Source organism: Rhinopithecus bieti, unplaced genomic scaffold (assembly GCF_001698545.2).
Source record: "Rhinopithecus bieti isolate Rb0 unplaced genomic scaffold, ASM169854v2 scaffold_33647, whole genome shotgun sequence".
In the NCBI taxonomy this organism is placed as follows: Eukaryota; Metazoa; Chordata; class Mammalia; order Primates; family Cercopithecidae; genus Rhinopithecus; species Rhinopithecus bieti.
Genome location: NW_016814745.1, coordinates 270,327 through 297,080, shown reverse-complemented (window position 1 = coordinate 297,080; position 26,754 = coordinate 270,327). Strand labels below are relative to the sequence as shown.

The following is a 26,754-nucleotide window of genomic DNA, read 5'->3' as shown; positions in this document are numbered from 1 at the left end:
CCGCATGTTCTCACTCACAGGTGGGAACTGAACAATGAGATCACTTGGACTCGGGTAGGGGAACATCACACACGGGGCCTATAATGGGGAGGGGGTAGGGGGGAGGGATTGCATTAGGAGTTATACCTGATGTAAATGACGAGTCGATGGGTGCTGATGAGTTGATGGGTGCAGCACACCAACATGGCACAAGTATACATATGTAACAAACCTGCACGTTATGCACATGTACCCTAGAACTTAAAGTATAATAATAATAAAAAAAAAGAATAAAGAAAAGGTGGAGTATAAAGTCAGAAATTTCTGAAGCTACTTAACTTGCTCTCAGAGGTATTATCAGCTAAGGCCTATGAATTGGCCTATAAATTGTTATGTTATTGGTCTATAGAATAAAATTTGTGCCTTCTGTATTTTATGAATTAACCTTTCCTGCTTTTTATTATATGCAAAAGCAATAAAACAAAGTGCAAGAACAATAATGTTTAAATATTAGCAACAATTTGAATGAAAGTAAATTTATTATTATAAAATGCTATTTGATGAAAGCAAAGCCATACTACATGGCTTGATGCTGGGTATTTCATCAATCTGAAATGTTAAACATTTTAATGAACATAGAATTGTATTGTATTTTATTAGGGATTTTTGTTAAATATGTAGATTTTAGTTACTTTGTTACTTTGTCACAAAAAGTAACTGTGAGATGATAGATGTGTTAATCTACTTTACTATGGTAACCAACCTACTATCTATCTACATGTATCTATGTGTCTCATATCATCATGTCATAAACTTCTAATATACACAGTGACACGTATTTTTTTTTAAATTATATTAATGTCATCACACTACACTCCAAAGCAATAATTTGAATTTGTGATAGAACAAAAACCCAATAAAATTCAACAATTTTTTACTGAAAAATAAAGACAAGATTAGGAAAATTGAAATATAACTTAGATATTCACTAAAGCGATTTTTGTAGAAATGATTTATCTTTAAGTGATTTATATTTTTATTCAATTTATAGGAAATACTCATCATTTAATCTGATTAGCAGAATCATTCTTTGTTGTGAAATCAGTCCAGCAAAATTCTTTATATCTGAAACAGTCTGACTTCATTTTTCAGTTCAAGTAAACATGTTCATATGTATTTTAAGAAATATTATAAATATACTGAAAAATAAATTCTGGTATATAATTTTAATAGCCAGTTTACTAGAAGCAGCCCTTTTGAAATCTTGTATCTTTTATATATTTAATCTGAATTTTAAGTTAGAATTTAAAAGAAATCTATATGTTGTTTCTCATTGATTTACAATATGCAGTGTAATTTGTATCTACGGTTATAAGTTATAAAATGAGAAATATGCAAAGGAAAAGATTTTCATTTAGTAAACGCGCATGCACACATGTGTATGTTGAACTCCAGTTATTGGCATCACCATATGAATAAATAACAAATTATTTTATTAATTTCACAGACAGGAATATGCAGCTAAAATGGAACATTCAGGTAGCTGACTTAAATTTTGTTTTGTCATAATAAAAGATAGGGAATACTAAACATTTTATAAGATAATATAAGATAAAGATTGACTACAATTGGAATATTTAATAATATATAATTGAATAGCTATGGAATAATGAAATTGAACAATACTATCTAAACCTAGAAGATATTGTGTATGTTTTTATTCTGTGGGTTTCAGCCAGTGTAACTAAAAAAAGTTGATATTCCTGTAAAACTTTCAGTTACACTTAATATGTCACTCAGCTGCACTGTTTTGGGTATCTGAAGATGTTTTCTATTAAACGATAAATACTAAGTATGACCATTGAGACAATACCTTGCTTCTCCCTCTCTGTTTCTGGACTGTCCCTCAAGAGCAATACATTCTTTTATAGAATTAATGGAAAATTCCTAACACTTTTTCAGCCCACTCTATACAATATATTTGATTTGTGAACAACCTAACCTTTCTAATGCCATAGTTCATTCTTAGAAGAAAGCCTAAGACTAAGACAAACAAACAACATGACCGAAATAAAATGTTAAAGTGGATTTATGGTAACTGGATTAACTGTTTCTTTGTTTGGAGCCCTGGAATGTTTTAAACTGTAGGATAATATTTCATAGTATGATGCTTAAGGGATGAACTGTCTTTTCTAAAGTAAAAAGTGGGATTGGTGGAGAGAGGTAAATAAGGGGAACCTACTTGATACTATGAAGAGTGTGTATAGATTTGAGGATCTGAAAATTCCGCCATTTTCTTTTTGCTTGTTGAGTGAATACATAAGATTCAAAAAGCCCATTAACCTTTTTCTTTTGCAGCTGTTGTGAGTGCCATCCCTGTGCCGACCCTAGAAAGTGCCCAGTACCCAGGAATCCTCCCATCTCCCACCTGTGGATATCCCCACCCGCAGTTCACTCTCCGGCCTGTGCCATTTCCAACACTGTCAGTGGACCGAGGTTTCGGAGCAGGAAGAAGTCAGTGTAATGCATTTTCCTCTCTTTTTAATAAGAACAAATGAATAATAGCAAAGGTGTCTTGTAAAATGTGTTGCATTCTAACCTTCTTATCCCTTACAAAGATTAATTTCCCTATGACTGTGGTACTAGAATGTTCCTTCCCAACACAGTGCTTTAGATCCTAGGTCATGTGCATTTGTACTGATTCCCTAGGCACCTTTCCACAGCACACTCCACTGACAATACGAGGGGAAGTGGTGGGAAAACAAAGGTCAAGTGGTTCCATCGAACAATGATGTGATGGGTGCTTGAAATTAATCTGTCCTATTAAATAGGAAATTAATAATCAAGTGATATCTTCCAACATATTTGGTATCTGTTGGTTATGTCTGATTGCTGATGAACCAATACTTGGATGAATGCTTTAGATTTCTTTAATCAGGTAAGTGATACTTTTTCAGCTTTAAAAATTATCAGAAAAAAAGGATTTACAGGTAGTATTTCATTTATTTGAAGGAAGGCATGAAAAGAGACTCTCAAGCTATTGTATACACCCTGGTGATTTCTGCTGTGCCATTTGACTTTTTTTTTTTTTAACACAGCATTTTAAAATCAGTTCTATAGCTTTCATCTCTTAGTTAAGAACAGGTGACTCAGCAGCTCATGTGAGATAGGATGTTTTGTAATAGATATGATAGTAACAACAATAAAATATATTTTCGAGGTAAAGTGTATTTTTCCAACCAAACAGGGACAGCTCTAAGAAATCATAAATGATCTAGATATAGCAAGGTTAGAATTAAAAGGCATCAAAGATCTGCCAAGGGAGAATTAGATTTTTTTCTCTTTTCTCACTGCACGTAGTATCTACAGAATAGAGTTGTGTGCAAAACTCGAGGAAAATAGTTGCCCAAACTGCATCGAAGGTAATTACATGGGAAAGATGTAGAAAGTCTAACAACCGAAATGATCAAATCCCAAGACAACTGGAAATGGAATTCCAATCAAAGAATTGTGAGCCCACAAGTGCCTTCTTCACTTCTGAAATGTAGCTCTCTGCAACAAAAAAGACAAGTTTTAATGTTAGTTTAGTATTCTCCCTATTGGTCTGTTGTCTCCTATACTCTTTTGATTTCTTGTATATTGTCTGACTTTAAAGGGAAACATGAAAAGAATGTGTAGACTTTCAGGGGCTGAGGTGGGCAGATCACTTGAGGTCAGGATTTGTAGACAAGCCTGGCCAATATGGTAAAACCCTGTCTCTACTAAATTAGTTGGGTGTGATGACCCATGCTTATAGTCCCAGCTACTTAGGAGGCTGAGGCATGAGAATCTCTTGAGTCTGGGAGGTGGAGGTTGCAGTGAGCTGAGAGTGTGACACTGCACTCCAGCCTGCATGACAGAGCTAGACTCTATTTCAAATTTAAAAAAAAAAAAAGTGTGTAGAATGACCTTTATCAGGTCTCTCCATCATGACTGGTACAAGCCAAAATTCAGGACTTTTAAAATTAGTAATTCACTATTTTTATTCATGTTGTGTTACTCATTTATTGTCCCTTTTTTTAAAGGCATAGTTTTCTTTTGAAAATTTTTTCATTGAGGTCCAACATCAATTTACTCTTTCCTTTTTTCTCTTAAATGGGTGCAGCATGTGAAACTCTCTTATTGAATCACAGGGAAAATGATTCCAAAAGTTAAAGCTCAAGGAAAATGAATAAAGGGAATCGGCTAGTATAAAATTTGTTTTTATCTGTGGTTAAAAGTCTCATGTGTCACTTGTGATTTTGACAGTGAGTACGCTGGGTGTCTGTGGGATAGGAGGCATGTGAGAAATATCTGTTCCTTCTGCTCAGTTTTCCTGTGAACCTCAAAAGCCTCTACAAGCAAAATCTATTAGAAATTGATTGGGCCAGGCAAGGTGGCTCACGCCTGTAATCCCAGCATTTTGGGAAGCTGAGGCAGGCAGATCACAAGGTCAAGAGATTGAGACCATCCTGGCAAAAAGGTGAAACCCCATCTCTACTAAAATACATAAAATTTGCTGGGCATGGTGGCATGAGCCTATAGTCCCAGCTACTTGGGAGGCTGAGGCAGAAAAAAAGAAAAGAAAAGAAATTAATGTATTAAAATATTTATTCTCTAGAAGATATTTTATTTTTTAAAGTAAGGATTATTAAATAAAAGTAGTTATATAACAAAATGCTTAGTGATTTTTTAACTTTATCTAAAATCAATGAATGTTCTACTCCTGCCCAAAATTTTACAGATTTTAAAATACATCTTTAGTCATTCATCAAGAATTTTGAACAAAGCTATGTGCAGTGCAAAGGGACTAAGATCTAATATGTGTTCCAAGTGATTGCTTAAAATAAAAATAAATAACATTCACCCTCCTTTCTAGGAAACAAAATATTCTCTAAATCACTGTCAGAAACAATTAACTTCCCATTTCCCACCATTCCATATTAGTTTCTAAATGCCTTAGAGAACACTAAACATTCCTGTTCTCTCTCAAGCAGAAAACATTTCATAAATCTGGGTGGATATATCTTATTAGTCGCCTTGGGAAACAGAGAAAGGCACACGTATTAAAAGAAAAAGTCGACTTTGCCAAGGTGGAAACTCTTTTATTCTCCAAAGTTATCTGAAAGACCTTTTGAGTTTTATAAGAAATGAATCACTAAAGTGACCCAAAGGTCTGCTGCCTTCTGAAGGCACAAATAAAGCTGAATTTCTCTCTGACCATAAGGAAAGAAAAGATATGGTACATACATTTGCAGTACATGTATTTGCTGACCTATCAGTAAATATTTCCTCTTCTTAATAAGTAACTGCATTACTGCTCTTTGTCTCAATAAGCAAATGAGTTATCACTAGGAAACAGTTTAGCTGCATTGTATTTGAAAACTTCAACCAATAGGTGGTCTTGGGGCCTCATTTCTACAAATCAGTACAAAATTGGTGCTCCCACTTTCTTGTCTTTGAAACAAGTAGGTGGTAGAGGAGCAGTTTAAGTGATTTCCACTCTTCCTTTTAGTTCTGACATTGTCTTAACTAGTGAGAAGTCTGGTCAGCTTTATTCATGGTATTTTTCTGCCTCTGTTCTCCCTCAAATGGAAAATCAACTAATAAATGAAACTTGACCTAGATAAAATGAGGAGTGCAATGGAGATCATGGATTATTCTCGAGGGTCTTTAAAAAAATCCAGGCTGTAAGAAACTGGGGTTATGTAACAATATTGCATCATGTCGTTCTTCTGAGATTAATGAGTGAACTGGGTTTCTAGAGGTGTTCATGTCTCAGTCTTTGCTTAGAGTTATTGGCTTGCTGTACTTCTATCACATATTGTAGTTTTAGAAAGAAGAAAATCCTCACTTTCATCTTTGCAATATTTTTCCCAGTTATTCCATAGCAATTATTTAAGTGTATTGACATTAATTACTATGAAGTACCTTGAGATTTGACTCTGCTGTGTAATTGCATGCTATTTGGACAATGAATTCTGACTATTTCATCATGTAAAAACAAGTGCCGTGCTAGCACGAATTTGATTCTCATTCAATACTCTGAATTGCAGAGCAGGGGCACGTCATGGGCAAAAGCAGGTTTCTTTGCTTTTAGAGATCTTAGCAGAGCTAAATGTTATACCTGTAAGCCAATTTGTTTCACATAGGTGTCCTGAAGCCAGTGTCTGAACTGGACAAAAGTGCTCATCTGAAATGAGAGTATTTCACCAGTGAAGCAGTTGCTATTGTGTTTGTTAAAGGGTTTTTGCTGCCTTAAATGTCAGCCAGTTCCAAAAAGTATTTATTTTGCTCCATTTAAAATTTAAGAATTATGAATTATATATGGAAATCCTATACCCGTTCACTATATTCATTTTGAATACAACAGAAATTGTCCCTTAGGGATTGGTGATATATTCCATCTTGAGGAAGGGCTGTCTCACTCCTGTCTAGTACATTAGGCACTATCCTATTCTCCATATGTGGTACTAAGGATAGATTTTGCTTAAGAGGGGACCCATCTATGTAAAGCCATTTTTACTTCCATCAAAAGCCACATCATGACGTTTGCAGCCAGGATCATGGGGCTAGTTGAAAACTTGGGGATAGAAGACTGGGCATGCAGACAATTTGGTTTTTAGAGATGCTGATGAGGAGCAATAGCATTAAAGAGTAGGATTAAGAAAAAGAAAATTCAGTGACATAATCAGAATTCATGTGAAATATGACAATTTTCAAAATGAGAGACTGAATTTCAAAAGACTAACAAATGCATATACATTCTATTAAACTTATGATCACAATAATAATTTAGATTTCTTTTTTTATTATACTTTAAGTTCTGGGGTACATATACAGAATGTACAGGTTTGTTACATAGGTATACACATGCCATGGTGCTTTGCTGCACCCACCAACCCATCATCTACATTATGTATTTCTCCTAATGCTATCCCTCCCTTACTCCCCAACCCCCAAGAGACCCTGGTATGTGATGTTCCCTTTGCTGTGTACATGTGTTCTCATTGTTCAACTCCCACTTACGAGTAAGAACATGTGGTGTTTGGTTTTCTGTTCTGTTAGTTTGCTGAGAATGGTTTCCAGCTTCATCCATGTCCCTGCAAAGGACACAAACTCATCCTTTCTTATGGCTGCATTGTATTACATGGTGTATATGCACCACATTTTCTTTATCCAGTCCATCATTGATGGACACTAAGGTTGGTTCCAAGTCTTTGCTATTGTGAACAGTGGCGCAGTAAATATACATGTGCATGTGTCTTTATAGTAGAATGATTTATAATCCTTTGGGTATATACCCAGTAATGGGAATGCTGGGTCAAATGGTATTCCTACTTCTAGATCCTTGAGGAATTGCCACACTGTCTTCCACAATTGCTGAACTAATTTACACTCCCACAAGCAGTGTAAAAGCTTTCTCCACATCCTTTCCAGCATCTGTTGTTTCCTGACTTTTTAGGGATGGCTATTCTAACTGGCCTGAGATGGTATCTCATTGTGGTTTTGATTTGCATTTCTCTAATAACCAGTGATTATGAACATTTTTTCATGTTTGTTGGCTGCATAAATGTCTTCTTTTGAAAAGTGTCTGTTGATATCCTTTGCCCACTTTTTGATAGGATTTTTTTTTTTCTTGTAAATTTGTTTAAGTTCTTTGTAGATTCTGGATATTAGTCTTTTGTCAGATGGATAGATTGCAAAAATTTTCTCCCATTCTGTAGGTTCCCTGTTCACTCTGAGGATAGTTTTTTTGCTGTGCAGAAGATCTTTAATTAGATCCCATTTGTTAATTCTGGCTTTTGTTGTCATTGCTTTTGCTGTTTTAGTCATGAAGTATTTTCCCATGCTTACGTCCTGAATGGTATTGCCTAGGTTTTCTTCTACGGTTTTTATGGTTTTAGGTCTAACATTTGAGTCTTTAATCCATCTTGAATTAATTTTTGTATAAGATGTAAAGAAGAGATCTAGTTTCAGTCTTCTGCATATGACTAGCCAGTTTTCCCAACACCATTTATTAAATAGAGAATCCTTTCCCTATTGCCTGTTTTTGTCAGGTTTGTCAAAGATCAGATGGTTGTAGATGTGTGGTGCTATTTCTGAGGCCTCTGTTCTATCCTGTTCATCTATATATCTGTTTTGGTACCACTACCATGATGTTTTGATTACTGTAGCCTTGTAATATAGTTTGAAGTCAGGTAGCGTGATGCCTCCAGCTTTGTTCTTTTTTGCCTCAGATTCTCTTGGCTATACGAGCTCTTTTTTGGTTCCATATGAAATTTAAAGTACTTTTTTCCAATTCTGTGAAGAAAGTCAATGGTAGCCTGATGGGGATAACGTTGAATCTATAAATTACTTTGGGCAGTGCGGTCATTTTCATGGTATTGATTCTTCATATCCATGAGCATGGAATGTTTTTCGATTTGTTTGTGTCCTCTCTTATTTCCATGAGCAGTGGTTTGTAGTTCTCTTTTAAGACGTCCTTCACATCCCTTGTAAGTTGTAGTCCTGGGTATTTTATTCTCTTTGTAGCAATTGTGAATGGGACTTCACTCATGATTTGGCTGTCTATTTTTGGCGTATAGGAATGCTTGTGATTTTTGCACATTGATTTTGTATCCTGAGACTTTGCTGAAGTTGCTTATCAGCTTAAGGAGATTTGGAACTGAGATGATGGGGTTTTCTAAATATACAATCATGTCTTCTGCAAACAGAGATAATTTGACTTCCTCTTTTCCTAATTGAATACCATTTATTTCTTTCTGCTGCCTGATTGCCCTGGCCAGAACTTCCAACACTATGTTGAATAGGAGTGGTGAGAGAGGGCATCCCTGTCTTGTGCCAGTTTTCAGAGGGAATGCTTCCAGTTTTTCCCCATTCAGTATGATATTGGCTGTGGGTTTGTCATAAATAGCTCTTATTATTTTGAGATATGTTCCATGTATGTGTCCAGGAATTTATCCATTTTTTCTAGATTTTCTAGTTTGCATAGAGGTGTTTTTAGTATTCTCTGATGGTAGTTTGATTTCTGTGGGATTGGTGGTGATATCCCCTTTATCATTTTTGATTGTGCCTATTTGATTCTTCTCTCTTTTCTTCTTTATTAGTCTGGTAGCAGTCTATTTTGTTGACCTTTTTAAAAAAACCAGCTTCTTGATTCATTAATTTTTTGAAGGGTTTTTCCTGTCTCTATCTCCTTCAGTTCGGCTCTGATATTAATCATTTCTTGTCTTCTGTTAGCTTTTGAATTTGTTTGCTCTTGCTTGTCTAGTTCTTATAATTGTGATGGTATGGTGTTGGTTTTTGATCCTTTCTGCTTTCTATTGTGGGCTTTTAGTTCTATAAATTTTCCTTACACACTGCTTTAAACGTGTCCCAGGGATTCTGATACGTTGTGTCTTTGTTCTCATTGGTTTCAAAGAACATCTTTATTTCTGCCTTAATTTTGTTTTTTACCCAGTAGTCATTCAGCAGCAGGTTGTTCTGTTTCCACGTAGTTGTGTGGTTTTGAGTGAGTTTCTTAATCTTGAGTTCTAATTTGATTGCACTGTGGTCTGAGAGACTGTTTGTTATGGTTTCTGTTCTTTTCCATTTGCTGAGGAGCATTTTACTTCCAAATACGTGGTCAATTTTACAATAAGTGTGATGTGCTGTGAAGAATGTATATTATGTTGATTTGGGCTGGAGAGTTTTGTAAGTGTCCATTAGCTCTGCTTGGTCCAGAGCTGAGTTCAAGTACTGGATATCCTTGTTAATTTTCTATCTCGTTGATCTAATATTGACAGTGGGGTGTTAAAGTCTCTCCCTGTTATTGTATGGGAGTCTAAGTATCTTTGTAGGTCTCTAAGAACTTACTTTATGAATCTGGGTGCTCCTGCCTTGGGTGCATATATATTTAGGATAGTTAGCTCTTCTTGTTGCATTGATCCCTTTACCATTATGTAATGGCCTTCTTTGTCTCCTTTTATCTTTGTTGGTTTAAAGTCTGTTTTACCAGAGACTAGAATTGCAACCCCTGCTTTTTTTTTTGTTTTGTTTTCCATTTGCTTGGTAAATCTTCCTCCATCCCTTTATTTTGAGCCTCTGTGTGTCTTTGCATGTGAGATGGGTCTCCTAAATACAGCACACTGATGGGTCTTGACTCTTTATCCAATTTGCCAGTCTGTGTTTTTTAATTGGAGCATTTAGCCTGTTTACATTTAAGGTTAATATTGTGAATTTGATCCTGTCATTATGATGCTAGTTGGTTATTTTGCCCATTAATTGATGCAGTTTCTTCATAGTGTCAATGGTCTTTACGATTTAGTATGTTTTGCAGTGGCTAGTACTGGTCGTACTTTTCCATGTTTAGTACCTCCTTCAGGAGTTCTTCTAAGGCAGGCCTGGTGGTGACAAAATCTCTCAGNACGTGGTCAATTTTACAATAAGTGTGATGTGCTGTGAAGAATGTATATTATGTTGATTTGGGCTGGAGAGTTTTGTAAGTGTCCATTAGCTCTGCTTGGTCCAGAGCTGAGTTCAAGTACTGGATATCCTTGTTAATTTTCTATCTCGTTGATCTAATATTGACAGTGGGGTGTTAAAGTCTCTCCCTGTTATTGTATGGGAGTCTAAGTATCTTTGTAGGTCTCTAAGAACTTACTTTATGAATCTGGGTGCTCCTGCCTTGGGTGCATATATATTTAGGATAGTTAGCTCTTCTTGTTGCATTGATCCCTTTACCATTATGTAATGGCCTTCTTTGTCTCCTTTTATCTTTGTTGGTTTAAAGTCTGTTTTACCAGAGACTAGAATTGCAACCCCTGCTTTTTTTTTTGTTTTGTTTTCCATTTGCTTGGTAAATCTTCCTCCATCCCTTTATTTTGAGCCTCTGTGTGTCTTTGCATGTGAGATGGGTCTCCTAAATACAGCACACTGATGGGTCTTGACTCTTTATCCAATTTGCCAGTCTGTGTTTTTTAATTGGAGCATTTAGCCTGTTTACATTTAAGGTTAATATTGTGAATTTGATCCTGTCATTATGATGCTAGTTGGTTATTTTGCCCATTAATTGATGCAGTTTCTTCATAGTGTCAATGGTCTTTACGATTTAGTATGTTTTGCAGTGGCTAGTACTGGTCGTACTTTTCCATGTTTAGTACCTCCTTCAGGAGTTCTTCTAAGGCAGGCCTGGTGGTGACAAAATCTCTCAGCATTTGCTTGTCTGTAAAGGATTTTATTTCTCTTTCACTTATAAAGCTTAGTTTGACTGGATATGAAATTCTGGGTAGAAAATTCTTTGAGACTGGGCGTGGTGGGTCATACATGTAATCCCAGCACTTTGGGAGGCTGAGGCAGGTGGATCATGAGGTCAGGAGTTCAAGACCAACCTGGCCAAGATGGTGAAACCCCTGTCTACTAAAAATACAAAAATCAGCTGAGCATGTTGGTGGGCACCTGTAATCCCAGCTACTCACGAGGCTGAGGCAGATAATTGCTTGAACCTGGGAAGCGGAGGTTGCAGTGAGCCAAGATCATGTCACTACACTCGAGCCTGGGCAACAGAGCAAGACTCCATCTCAAAAGGAGAAACCAGTCCAAAATGTCTGCAAATTCCAAAAACCAGAATGCCTCTTCTCCAAAGGATCACAACTCCTCACCAGCATGGGAACAAAACTGGACAGAGAATGAGTTTGATGAATTGGCAGAAGTAGGCTTCAAAAGGTGAGTAATAACAAATTCCTCCAAGCTAAAGGAGCATGTTCTAACCCAATGCAAGGAAGCTAAGATCCTTGAAAAAAGGTTGGTTAGATGAATTGCTAACTAGAATAACAAGTTTAGTAAAGAACATAAATGACCTGATGGAGCTGAAAAACACAGCACAAGAACATCGTGAAGCATACACAAGTATCAATAGTTGATTTGATCCAGCGGATGAAAGTATAGTGTAGATTTTATTTCAAAAATGCAGAAAAGGTAGAAAAGGAAAAATTGAAAGAAAGAAGAAAGGAAATAAAACATCATAAATATATTATTGTCCCTTTAATGGCAAAACCAGTGTTTAAAATATAATGTGGGTTAATTGCAATCCATCTTCAATAGAGAGAATTATTTAAGGCAGATTTTTGAGGAAAATTGTGAAATTTCTTTCCCTGGATGAATATTTTTAATGTGGCACTTATAGACCCTTTAATAAAAAGCTGGCCCATTGGAGATAAAAGAGGAGCATAGAGAAACAGCCACAGGAACCTCATTTGTGAGATACACAATTCACAGAGGAGCACAGAGACCAGTCTAGTGGAAGCCAAAGCATTTTCACTTCCCCAGAACTTCTCCTGTGAAATTACAAAACCTTTCTGATGAATAATTTTCTCCAACCCAACAATTATCTTGGGAACCCTTGAAAGAGCCTGCCTTTCCCTCCTAAGCAATGCCTACAATCTAACATTTCGCAAGCATCCTCTGAGACCTGTGGCTGGAAGGAATTGCTAGCAAGGAGGCCCACATTAAGGCAAACTTTCTTATGGGAACAAAGAGGAGAGGACTTGATGTCATCTCTCTCAGGCCAGTGGCACAAAGATACCCAAACTTGGGTCTTGGCCAAAAATTGACCATTGGTCATATTCTCCTTTAGACTAAATGAGTCCAAAGTTAAACGTAAATAATTTGCATTGTCTCTAGAACCACACTCACAAAAATCTCATTACACAACACTGTTTGAATACAAGCAGATAAGCGTTCCTCTCCCCTTTACAGTCTTAAAAGAAATTTAGTGCCTTGTATAACACCTACCCAAAGCCTCGCATCTGAGAGCCAACATCACCAAGGATTTGCCTTAATGGTTTGCTTGCAGCCCTACACATTATCCTTAATACTGTGCATTCATTTGCTCTTTTTTTCTTCTTTGGTAGGATTTCCTAGCCTGGAAATAAGGCACTTCTCTTCAAACTCTTTGGGATTCTCTCATTTGCTGCCTTGATTCATTTCCCTTGTTCAAAGAAATCTTTTATCAAGTATCTGCCTGTATTTTGGCTCTGATTGCTGTATGTCTACATCCTGTGCTCAGCCAACCTTGTATCTTTCTACCTTCATCTCTGAATGGGATAAGCCTGGAGGCTGCTCAGTGACCCAGAAGACCTCTAACCCCTTCTGAATATAGAAGAATGAATATAGATACCTTCTGAAGACACATTTCACTTCTGCATAACTTTAATTCTATGTCTTGATCTTTTGTATCTTAAATCTCTATTCCCTTCAGCATTATCAGATTTTCTTTCTATTCCTCTGTGCTTTGCTGACCTCATTGAGCCTCTGGGAGACTTGTCTCAAAATTATCTCACTAATTATCTTGAAATATTTCCTGGTTACAAATTCTCTTTCAAAAGCAAGATATTATCTTCTATCACCACATTTTGATTTACCTGACAAAAATTTAATAAGAAATAAGTCATCAGAAAAAATATTTTATTAACACTTAAACCTACTATGCAGCTCGTTTCACTTGCAGTTTAACCTGGACTTGTTAACTTTGAATATGAATGAATAGTTCAAGTTCACTCACTGTCATTAACAAGAGAAACTTCTTTGAAAATATTTTATTCTGTCTTACCTGTGTTCTCTGAAAAAAAAAAAAAAAAAAGTGTATTTCCATATACAAAGCTTTCCAAATGCCCATAGGCAGTCACAGTAACTGTGCAGAACCTCTTCAACTACTGTAATCTGCCTGAAAATTACAAGGTTTACTATCAAAGAGGAAAAATTGTAATTCTGCATTCAGGCAACTTGTTCTGGCAGAGTCATCTCTCATACAACTGTTTAGCTAGATGTGCCTCCATTTTGTTATGGAAGATAATGATAGTGGTTATTATTTGTATCATTTTATTAGCAATGCCTCTGAGCATCCTGTAACTCTGATTTGTTTGACAGTTGACATGGCATGTTTAAATCACAGAAAAATTGGCATATTGGCTGGTAGAAAATAATGCAGCTGTAACAGGGTTTGGTACATTGAATTTCACTGACATTGCTGCTTATGAAAGGAGAAATAATTCTTTTTTCTCGCTTCATCACTTATGATTAGAGGGCCCAGGCAGTTCAGGCAATATAGTCAGTGCTCAATGTATTTTACTACTCTTCCTCAAAGATAAATTCCTGTCCTGCTGGATCTATTTCTATTGTTTAAAGGGGAAGTGCTATCATGTTGTATAAGAATATGAAGGTAGAGGAATGAGAACGTTCATAACTTGTAGAAGAGACTGACCACATGCTATCACATCTCTCTGAATGGATCCAGGGACTCTTCCAGTGACTTAAGGAAAACAGACTTTGTCCAGGAATAATGAATGACTTTTCTTGTCTCCACTGCAGCAGTGAGTGAAGGACCAACTACCCAACAACCACCCATGCTGCCCCCATCTCAACCTGAGCATTCTAACAGTGAGGAGGCACCAAGCAGAACCATCCCCACGGCTTGTGTTCGACCAACTCATCCACTCCGCAGCTTTGCTAATCCTTTGCTACCTCCACCAATGAGTGCAATAGAACCGAAAGTCCCTTACACGCCACTTTTGTCTCAGCCAGGTAAAGTACTCGATTGTTCACTTTTGAAATTCTTATTATTGGTGCCTGTATTTAAGTACATGAGGGTGCCTGAAAAGGCCTAGATGTCATATGTCTTTTCAATGTTGATTACATGCCCAGTGTTCTCATTTTTGTTACTGATGCTTGTAGTGTAACCCTTAATGACCCACCTCCCAAGCAGCTGATTGGTTGTAGGTGCTTTTCATCCCTTTGGAAAGTTGTCTATGAATCCTGGAAGGCAGTCCACCATTTTTAATATGTGCTATAAGGTGTGCTTGCTAGAGAATACTGGAAACATTCCTGATTCCCTAATTTCATTCTGCCACATGAGTTCTAAGGGTTAAAGCTAGACTCCAAGACTAGATGTAAAGGTATAAAGATCTGCAAAACCACTTTTTAGAGAAATGGATTGGATCTCATAATTCTTCTTTGTGCCTTTGAATAGTCATTTCTCAGGAGTTCTTACATATTTCAGAGTACTAGGCCACAAAGGAATGGCAGACCAGTGTTGAGTACTACTCAACTAATTTTAAAAATGAAGAAACTAAAATTTAGATTGATAGAAAGTAACATATCTATGGTCCTTTCTAAGAAAATAAGATGGCAGGGATGGAAAATGAGTCCCAGATTCCCAATGCAGTAGTGATTTTATTACTTGGCCTAGTATCCAAAAGGCTGACCTTGAGCTCCATTTTGTTTTGTTAAGGATTTGGGAGGGAGAGAGGGAGTGTATTAGAGAGAGGCAGAGACAAAAAGAGATTGAGGAAGAAAGAGGAGGAGGAAAAGAAGAAACAGGTAGAATGAATAAGTCAACAGATAAATAGATAGAGATAAATAAATATTAGTACTTAAAATTGTTTGGAATATTAGAATAATTCTTAAAACCCTCAGTATATCAGGCATAAGACAGTAAATTTCAGTAGTTCTAAGTAATATGAGATGGCCTCCTTACTAAGCACAGGCAGCTGAATTGGGTTAATCTACATTATGCTAATACATTTGACTACTTTTCTGTTACTCAGACCTACAATAATTTATTTTGTTGCATTAGTACACGAGCCATATAATGGCTATAAAAGCTAGAAAAATATGATTGTCTATGAAGTATAAATATTATTTTATATTAAGAATGTATCTATTTGCTGGGATGACATTAGTTGATTTGTACACATCACCTCTGATGTTCTCAACATTTACATGATGTGCAATATGTATACTCAGCCACGCAGCCCCTGGGAGGTGGGGTGGAGCATGAAGGCATGTAGGATTCCATTGGTTGGAATGCACATTCCGCTATGGAGTCTCGCTTGACACATAGGCTCAGCACATGTCATGATTTCATTCTACAGAAGATAGCACTTCTCAACCCAGCAAAGCCTACATAGGGACTTAAAAAAGGTCTGTATTGCCCAAGCCCCTCTCTCCACCCTCTCATGCATACACACTCCACACACACACACATTATGTGGAGGATCTGCTACTTTATATGGCCCCAAAACTATGAAGTCTTTGATAATTGAGGCAGAGACAACTTGAAGCAAGAGCATTCATTTAATGAAATTCTGGTGCCAAGGTTATGCTTCCTTGTGATTTCTGGCTGCATCTGTTTCCCCACTGCAAGCACAACCCAGGGAAATAGACCTTGAAAGAAACTAGTATTCAAGATAGTTGACAGGTTAATTGCAACTGCTAACAATAACTAACCTTTAATGCACAGGCCTGTAGGACAGGCATGATTCTGAAGGCTTATCACATCCCATTGATCCTCTAAACAATTTTGTGAGGTAGCTACTAGTCTTAACCCCATTTCATGTACAAGGAAACTGAGGCACAGAGAATTTAAGTAGCTTATTTAAGTCTATAACAAGTAAGTAATGTATCTTTTCCTTGCTCGTTTCAACTTCAGAAAACCTGGTTTCTCAAATTTTAGAAACTAATTTGTGCCTTTTAGTTTATGTCTAATTTGTTTAATGAGAAAAACAAAGACTAATAAAATTACTAAGTCATTAAATTAATTGAATCATTAAAAGAAAAAAATCAAGAAACATCTTAAATAATTCTGAACTGAAGAATATATTTTCTCATCAGATTTCAATGAGGAAAGGTAAGAGCCTTCACAATTCTATGGTAAAGAGGACCAATTTGATAGCAACAAAAAGTAAAGTGCAGTTGCAGCAATTTATGCTGTTAATATTCTCTCTGCTTGCAAGTAAAAACTTTAAGAATAAAACAGCTGAAAATGACATTCTGGAGGCTACTTTAAATGAAAAATTTTACTGCACCAGTGATATTTAGTTTGGGACACAAGATTTGGAAATCATCCTATGCTCTGGAGTGCTACAATACCAAAAGGATATTTTTTTTTTTTTTTTTTTTTTTAAAGAAGATCTGATGATAGATGGAACAGAGAATTGGCACTTTTTAACTAGTTATTTTCTTCTAATTACATGAATGGCAAAGCTACCTAAAACAAAATCTGATATAATGCAGTATAAATTAGTGGATTATGTTCTTCATAGAAGGGAAATAGAATCAGTTGTGCTGTTTCTTTACTAATTTCATCAAATAATATGCATGTCTGAAGAGCCAAAAAACCATTCTCTGATCTAATGGCAACCAGGCAAAATCTCATTTTTTAAATTTTCACTGTACACTTAAGAGCCTTCTTTTGTTTTTATTTGAACTATTTCTCTCAAGCCATCTCTTCTTTCCTATTTTCGGATATCTCTGGCTAGAGTCTTTTTTTGATTTTATGTTTTTTATAGCTCCTCTTTAAATGTCACTCACCCCCACTCAATTTGAGGCATGCCCTGCTGTCCCTTTGGAATTATTCAATTCCTTTTTCTTTCGTGTTTCTCTCTTATTGTCTTCCTATGATTCCTGTTCATTTCATAATGCCTTACCTCATGATTTTCAAATAAGTTCTCCCTGCATTGCTCCTGACACATGGTAAATAGCATGCTTTTTAAAAGGGCTGATATTTACTTATTCTAATAGAAAAAGAAAATTAGCAGACTGACAAATGTATTAGCTGTGACATTAACTACATGCTTCTTAGACTTAAAGATGAAATACTTAGAGCTTTCAACAAGTTTTAATTCTAAGAAAATCATTACTTTAGTCAAACTGATTGATGAAGTAAAGTCATTCTCTTGTCAGCTTTTTTTAAAAAAAAAACCTCAAATAATTTTACTGTGAATTTCACAAGAAAGGACTGCATAATTAGTGATGAATTTATCTTTACTTACCACAAGTAATTACTTTAGAATATGGTAATGTGGGGCATTGCTCTAATTTTTAAAGATCATGCTAAATGAGAAACTTCTACTTTGAAATCTTTGAGATTAGGATCAAGGAAGAAGCTCTTTCCCCACTCAAATTCCTGTGTGTGAATTTTCTTTTGTTAAATTTATTTTATTTTAGGTTCTGGGATATGTGTGCAGGATGTGCAGGTTTGTTACATAGTTAAACATGTGCCATGGTGGTTTCCTGCACCCATCACCTAGGTATTAAGCCCCGCATGTATTAGCTATTTTTCCTGATGCTCTTCCTCCCTTCACCCTACCCACCGACAGGCCCCAGTGTGTGTTGTTCCCCTCCCTGTAGATTTTCATGGTCAACATAATCAGTCTGTGCCTTAGTTTGCCTCCCAATAAGGCACACAGAGCTATTTTTGCAGCAGTTTTACATGAGTCTAGGGTAAAACATATTATGCAGTAATAGTCTACATGGGGTTGCAGAGCATTTCACAATATTTTTATAGTAAGCAGTTATTAGAAAGCCATTCTGTTGTCATAACGACTGAAATTCTGCCTACTTGAAAACAGATTCATTTCCTCATTTTTTTCTTCCACCTGCTGAGTTAAAAATGTAGCTCTAGGGTATTTATGGTGTTTCTTACAATTTCATCATCACCTTATAATAGAGTGCTTCCATCTTTTAATGCTTTATCTATAGACGTGAATAACTGTGAGATCTTTATACATTTCATGGAGGCTGCAATCACTACACTTTGCAAATCACAAATGTAGACATGTAAGTGATTTGGCTTAGTCCCCTTTCAGGTTAAATAGAAAATGTTTGATAGAGTATTGGGCTTATTGCATTATAGATCTGACATAAATTTTACAAAGGGCCAAGATAGGATGTGTGGTTTTTTTTTTCTTCTTTACTAGTTAAGATTCCTTTTAGCTGTGGAATGATCAGCTGCACTTTAAATGAACCTGGGTTAGGAGACGATTTGTCTTCCAGAGGTGTAACTCTAAAGGGAAAGAAAATGTGATCTCTTAAATAGTGACTTTTATATCATAATACTCTTTTATAATATTAGCCCCCTGGACCTCTTGAAACTTTGTAAAACTCCATAAGTACTATATTTTCCTTCATTTACACATTGCATTTTACACACATATATTTATAAAAGCAAAACTCCACAGCATTCTGATCTTTTCCATCTTCAAGGGATCAATATGTCAGTGGACATGACAAGACCAAAACTCACTTCATTGTACTGCGAAATTGAGTTTGATTTTCCCCGTGCAAATTGTGGCATGTGCTTCAATTTGTCTGAGGACTGAGGACAAGGAGTGGGTAGAGGTGGCTGACAGTGGACAGAAAAGGCGTTTGATTTATATTTTATGGATGGTTGGGAAATCATGTATTCCTGCTGTAACCTGATCTTCTTGGAAGGCCTTATTTCAGTAAATCTGCTATCACACAAAACTGCCAATAAATTACTATAATGCATTAATACAATTGCTTTCCCTGAGCCACTCGTAGGCCGCCATTGCAGGTATTCATCAAGAATACCACACAAGTGTTCCATTCTGCTAAAATCAGCCACAGGCAGAGGTCATGGGAGATCAGACATCCTTTAGCAGGTGACACAAGAGGGTCATTTTAAAGGCCAGTCAGATAGAATAAATCATTGGCACAGCTAATAGGAGAGATGTGTTGATTTGGTGTTATTGAAGCCAATACGTCCAATCAATGCTAGAGTGGAAAATTATACTACATCTTTTTAAGTAAGTTGTATCTCATGTGAAAGCTATCTGTGTGGCTTTTTGGTAGACATCTCCTTGAAATTTTTTCTGTCCTCACTCCTAACAGATTGTAATAGGTGAAATTTGATTCAATTTGGTCTGGTCATCCTAAATTATCCATTGGTAAAATGTAATTAGGGCAAATTTGCTTTAAGTATCAATAATGTTTGTGACTCTGGAACCTACTTGGTGGTTTAATAAATTAGTATTTCCTCTACTATGAGGGTTTAGTAAATAAATATTAATAGGAAAAGAGCTCTGTTAATTGCCCAGAGGAGAGAGAAATAGTTTCTAGAAGAGTCATTATGAGTAAGCCACGTAATTGATGCCTTATTTATAAGTGACAAAGCAGAGGTCTAAGAAGGTTAGGCAGCTTGCCCAAGGTCAACAATTGAAGTAACAGCCAAACGTAAAGAATTTGGAGAAATGTAACTTTGAAGATAGAGGATTTTACCTAGCTTTTTTTGTGATGTTAACAGTTATTCTTAGAGTGACTTTTTCCTCCCTAAAATGGGTCTTCTAGGATCCTAATAATTAAATATTCTTTAGGAAGAACTACATCAGGTAGGTTAAGTCATTTAGCTGAGTGTTTGAGTAAACATTTTATTCCTTTACATTGGCATTACATGGAGAGATGTTATAGCAAAAGTAGCAAGTAGCTGGAGCACTCTGGAATAGCTGCCATCTGCCTTCAACTCACCTGTCCAGTCTGTCGAGTATCCCTCTATGGTAAGGCAGGAAGCCAGGGACTGACATCTGACATCTGTTGCTGTCACCACCACTGATGGCCAGGGCTTTGGATGCCAACTGAAAAATAAAGATAAGCATATAAGAGTTTAAGGCATATGGGATTATTCCTCACAGTGAGAGCTGGAGAGTGTGACCATAGGTCAATGAGAGCGAAAACTTAACAGCTAGTATTTTAGAGAGGGAGTGAATGACTACAGTTGAAAAGTTTGAATCCCTTTTTTGAAAGGTTTGCCCAATTATGAGAAAATATTGCATCAAGAATTGTTTGTTAGATCATATATGAAATTGAAGATAAGCATCAACCTAATACAATGAAACTCTGAGGTTAAAGTATTCAGTGGCCATCCAGATAATCATAAGAGAAAGTTAAAAATAATTTGTTTTCAGAACTTTGTAATCTAATAGAAACATAATTCAAAACATGTAAATTACAAAGAACGTCCTTGGATTATACTGCAGAGTGGGTGGCCACATGAGTGACAGAAAGAATGGCGAAGGAAAGGTGGGCAGTAGGTTGTTTTCAAGGCAGTAAATATTCCTTTTACATTTCTTATAAACTTGATAGGTCACATGGTTAACTACTGTTGTATAGATTTCGCTGTTGTTTTGAAATATTTTGAAAATAAAGCATCTTTTTAAAACTCAGCTTACATAAAAGTTATCAGGTTTATGCTTTATGCTTTGTCACCTTTTTATAGTTTATAGAGGACATTTCCAAATAAGTGTGTATCTGCCTGAGAAGTAACTTTCATCAGCATTACCAATACAGAGGTCAATATTTAGAGAGGTTGAATACCTTGCAACTTTTCCAGGGTCATGTGTCATTATTCTTAGGACCTTCATCTCCACCCTTACATATGGTGGACACTCGAATGTTGGTTGAATTGGTCAGAATATAATAAAATAATAAAGATGAGAGCCAGAATTTGACTTCAGTTCTTCAATTTCAAGTCTAATAATGAGTTTAGACAAAGCAGAGCAACTTGTAAGTTTGTAAGGATATTAGATTAGATACTAGAAAAAGATAAAGGCAGATAAATTCATGACCATTTTATAACATGTTTAATAATCTGAACTATAAGTAGCATCTTATGCTAAAGCCAAATAAATTGCATAGAGTAGAAACCACAGCCTTCGGAAATTCAGTAGTTCATTTTTATGAAAATAAACAGACATGCAGTGGCCTCCATGAACAAGAATAGCAGTCTCTGTGTTGGAGTAGAGAGGAGGAGGCCAGGTGCGATGGCTCATGCCTATAATCCTAGCACTTTGGGAGGCTGAGGCAGGCAGATTGCCTGAGCTCAGGAGTTCAAGACCAGCCTGGGCAACATGGTGAAATCCCATCTAAAATACAAAAAATTAGCCAGGCATGGTGGCGTGTGCCTGTAATCCCAGCTATTCAGGAGGCTGAGACAGGAGAATCACTTGAACCTGGGAGGTGGAGGTTGCAGTGAGCCAAGATCAAGATCATGCCACTGCACTCTAGTCTGGGTGACAGAGAAAGACTCCATCTCAAAAAAAAGAAGGAGTGTGAATCAGTGGAAGTCAGAGTCCTAAGGACTAGTCTGTCCATCATGCCAACTACAGAACTGATTTTGCCCCTCTGAATCTCACTTTTCTCATCTGTGAAATCAGATGGTCTTTCTTCTTTAAAGAGGAAGGAAACATGAAATTCTACAACCTTATTTACTACGAAATATTCTTCCTTTCTCCTTTTTATTTATGAAAGACTAGGAGTAAGAGAAAGGTTTTAGTTTGAATGAAGATTTTGAGACTCATGGTATACATTTTAAGTATTCAAAGTAGTTGACAGAGTTCTTTAAAGTTCTTCAATGAGCGTCAAGTTACAGTTGTTTTCTTTGGCAGCAAGGGGAAACGCTGAAATAAAGTGCTCACATAAACCTCTGTGCTAATGGACTATTGAAAATTTGTTACGAAAAATCTAACGCACTGAAAGCAAACGAAAAGTCTCTGTGATATTAAAATAAACAGAGTTTAACCATCAGCAACCCATTTCTTTTTTTTTTTTTTTTTTCAAGTGCCACAATTTTTCCAGTTAACTTTTTCTTTTTTTTTTAATACTTTAAGTTCTAGGGTACATGTGCATAACATGCAGATTTGTTACATATGTATACTTATAAAGGCATGACCTGTAGTACCTACAAGACTGTGTGAAAAACAGTCTTCGACTTTGAATGTTTATAACTCTTATCTTACTAGCAGGGACTTATAAACAAATTCAAGTGCCATGTTAAACATCTTGTGTGTGTTCCAACATTGACTTTCATCTTAGGCTTGCAGGAGGATCGATGTTCTTATTTCCAGGATCTCTTTATTTACCAGAATGTCAAGGCTCTTAGAGGAGAATGCCTTTATCTTGTGTGGTAAAAGGGATTCTAACAAGCTTTTTTGGTAGAAAACAATGATAAGTAAGCCCTATTCATGAAACCATATGCCTCTCATTTTGAAATGAATAATTGCACGTACAGGCTTATAAGAATAATGGCACTTGTAGTGACTGCTATTTTCAACATCTTTTTCAAAGTACTCTTCTAAAACATTCTTCTTTGACATTTCTGATTATTTTACCCAGCAAGTTGTATGTATTTTTCTACTTCTGAGGTCACCTGAGTAAGAATTTTCTAATAGAGATCACTTTTTTTTTTTTTGAGATGGAGTCTCACTCTACTGCCCAGGCTGGAGTGCAGTGGTGTGATCTCGGCTCACTGCAACCTCTGCCTCCCAGGTTCATGCCATTTCCCTGCCTCAGCCCCCCGAGTAGTTGGGACTAAGGTGCCCGCTGCCATGCCCTGGCTAATATTTTTGTATTTTTAGTAGAGACGGGGTTTCACCATGTTAGCCAGGATGGTCTCAATCTCCTGACCTTGTGACCTGCCTGCCTCGGGCTCCCAAAGTGCTGGGATTACAGGAGTGAGCCACCACGCCTGACTGAGATCACATTTTTTTTTTTTTTTTTTTTGAGACAATCTCTTACTCTGTCACCCAAGCTAGAGTGCACTGGCTCAAATATAGCTCACTGAAACTTTGTCCTCCCTGGCAGAGGTGATCCTCTCACCTCAGCTTCCCAAGTAACTGGGACTACAGGTGAGTGACACCTCACATGGCTAATTTTTGTATTTTTTTGTTTTTCGCAGAGATAGGGTTTTGCTATGTTGTCCAGGCTGGTCTCAAATTCCTGGGCACTCCCAAAGTGTTATGATTACAGGCATGAGCCACTGCACCTGGCTATGACAGCATTTTTTTTAAACCACAATAATGTGTGAAACTAGTATGCTCTTAAGTCAAAAATTAGCTTTTAGTGTTAGTGTTGCATTTACAAGAATATAGTTATTTGTTTATTTTCTTTTTTGCTACTATGCTCTGAGTAGTACCTCAGTTAATAGAAACAGGCTGCTTGGTGCACACATGCCTGGGCTGACACATTAGAATACTTGATAAATCTGGAGAACACATTGCCTGATAAGTTGAGCCCAGTGAAGTTTTCATCATCTTATATATGAAGCATAGGATAATATGAAAATGAGTTTAAATGTATTTTAAATTTTAACAGCTCAATGTCTGGTGCAACAATATCTAACTCATGTATGCTGTATTTCCCCACAAGTATATGCAACAGAGAAGGGGCGATGAAATGGACCCATGTGTGGGAGAGAGACGGTGAACAGAGCAGGTCAGAGCAACTGCTCAGAGCTGTCTGAATGTCGTTCCCTGAGTCTAGAGAAAAGAGTGGCCTCTTTCATTTGAACGGGGCTTGCTCACAAATCATAAATCCATTTGACAGCCAGGAAGCCATTTTCACTGTCTCACTTAAATGGTCCCACTGCAAAGATCACATCGCATTACAACAGCATAGGTCCCAAGCAAGGCCTTATATCCAACAGGTGTACATATTAGGCGGTCACTACCTGGCTTCTTCTCTCTCATAAATACTGCATCTCCTGAATTGCTCCTCACAATCGACCAATTTAATGTGATTAAAACTTATGGAGTTTCCTAGATCCCAGTTCTAACTTCCAATGTAGCTATTCCCTGCATGAACTCTCTGCAAAGAGAATCAGTAGCAAGGCAAAGAGGGGTAAGAAAGTGAGGAGTAGGAAGTAAGCTATTGAAAGTGAGAAAAAGAGGTTATTTCTCATTGAGCACATGTAAAACACTACTGATGCCTTTGTCTTCTCACAGAAAAAATTATACATTTTGTTTTTATTAAGCATGTTACAGTATGGGTCATGTCCAAACATGATTTGAGATATAAATCTTAACTTCTAAGCTCACCATGGACAGGGCTATCAAAAGCAGTGGTTCTCAAGTTTTGTGTGCCTGGGAACCACCTGCAGACGTTATGAAAAGGCAGACTCCGATTCAGCAGATCTGGAGTAGAGCCTGAGGTTCTGAATTGCTAAAAAGATTCCAGGTTATGCTGAGGCTGACTCTCTACAGATTAAAGCGTGAGGTAGTTTGGATTTTGAACAGATTGTATGCTCTTAACCTGGGGTTTATGGAAAAATTTGTGGGTTTGGTAACTCACTTGAAATTAAATGGATATTTCTCTGTGGGTGTGCCTGTACATTTTTCTAGCAAATGAGTTCATAGCGTTCATTACTGTCTCAAATTATTATCTATAACAGGTTAAGAACTACTTGACCTGCTGTTTTGTCATCACCCTCAATTTAGCTCACCTGTGGAACGTAAACCAATGTCTGCTTTTCTTTTGTTTGTTTGTTTTTCAAGACCAGTTCCAAAACCTTGTACTGAAACAACTTTTCTGAATCAGAGGCCAAAAGCTGAGTACCTGTGCTCTACTCAAATGAAATTCCACAAAATTTATTCATTTTCATAGAAACACATGAGACTTTTTACATTTTTCAACATGTGATGAGGGAATTAGTTAAATTAGTATTTATAAATTTGTCCCACTTCTGAAGCAATCTCTTATTTTTATTGCCTAAATGAAGAGCAATAGATCAGGACCACTGCTATCCATGATATGTTTTCTCCAAAAGATGAGCCCCTGTGGGGAACTGAGATGTGTTGTCATTTGAAGGGGGTCATGATAACCTGTCCTTAGCACCCCTCAAGTGGTACACTGAAAAGCACCTCCTGCAGAGACTTAATGCCTGCACACACATTTCCCCAAACAATGACTCAATGTTTAATAAAAATTTCCCATTCAGCCAGTGTCACCCCAGGGTGAATAGCATATGCAATCTGTAACATAAATTTTAATTTTTTTTCTGGTGGTAAGGAGGGTAAGTGAATCCGTGAATAGTGATAATGTTAAATCACAGAGAATGGGAGCTAATTAAAATAAATGTTTATTTGAGCAGTCAGGAAGTTCAAATTATATAATTTCCCAGAAGATATTATCATAAATCATTTATTGGGTATAAACTGCTGTTAGTCAAAAGAGTATGTGTTTGAGGAGGCTGGATAGTGCTAAAGAGGAGTTGAGAGAAAGGAGTGAAAAAACAAGAAAGATATTTGAAGACAGTTTTGACCCTTTGCATTATTCAAACTAAGGAAGCTCTAAAGCCAAGTACTATGTTTGTTATTGTTCCCAAGACTTCAGAAATTTTCACTTCCATGATGCTGTGATGTTTATATTTATACTGACTCCCCATTTAAATCAGAACATGTCTAGCTGGGATCAACATAGAGAAGAGAGCAGGAATATGCTGATTTACTCCCATTCTTTCTTCTACCTCTTCCATCACCCCCTGCCACCATCCCACACTATACCTGCTGTCTCTTCTTCTGTCTCACTCTCACACCCTCGTCTCCTCTAAGATTGTCTGGTCTGCTTCACTCAGCTTTCTATCAAAGCCTACCTTAGAGAATTTTTTATTTTTATCTAAGAAAGAACATATAATTTAAGCCTGACTTACGAGCTGAGTGGCTTTGAACAAGTCCTTTATCTTCTTTGAACTTTGATGTTCCTGTCCCCAAGGCATGAGCAATAAGGTAGCTTTAAACGGTATATTTTAAAGAAATGTAGGAAAAGGTGTTTTATTTTAGTTTATGTATCTGTAGGTGGGACAAAGGGTACCTGTTTTACCCTTTCTCTCTCTAGGTTTTAGTTTATAAAAATAATAGAGACAAGGTATTGATAACCAGATGGGAATCAAGGATTGCAGAGAATCATAACCTTTTGGAAAATGGTAGCAGTAGGTGGAAGACCTCTTCCTCCCTCCCTGACTACAAGAATATTGGGCCCACTAGCTGTAAACTGAAACAGCAGAGAGGTGGCTGGGACTTCTGAAGTCAGGCCTTGTCTTGTGTGCTTAACAAATGCAACTCTTGTGAAGTTTAAGGACAGAGGGTCTTCAATGTCAATGTCCAGTGCCAAGCCCAATCAGGTTGAAAAACTTAAATAGTGACCTAATGG

General features: G+C 36.8%; 1 protein-coding gene across 1 annotated transcript in view; it reads left to right on the top strand.

The window, feature by feature from the left end:
• The window catches only part of LOC108515206 (netrin receptor DCC), a 222,517-nt gene that overhangs the window by 177,243 nt on the left and 18,520 nt on the right, over positions 1–26,754 (top strand). Inside the window, exons 13-14 of the mRNA XM_017851901.1 lie at positions 2,338–2,499; positions 14,347–14,559. Coding sequence (XP_017707390.1) covers positions 2,338–2,499; positions 14,347–14,559 — 375 coding nt within the window. The remainder of the gene's footprint in view (positions 1–2,337; positions 2,500–14,346; positions 14,560–26,754) is intronic.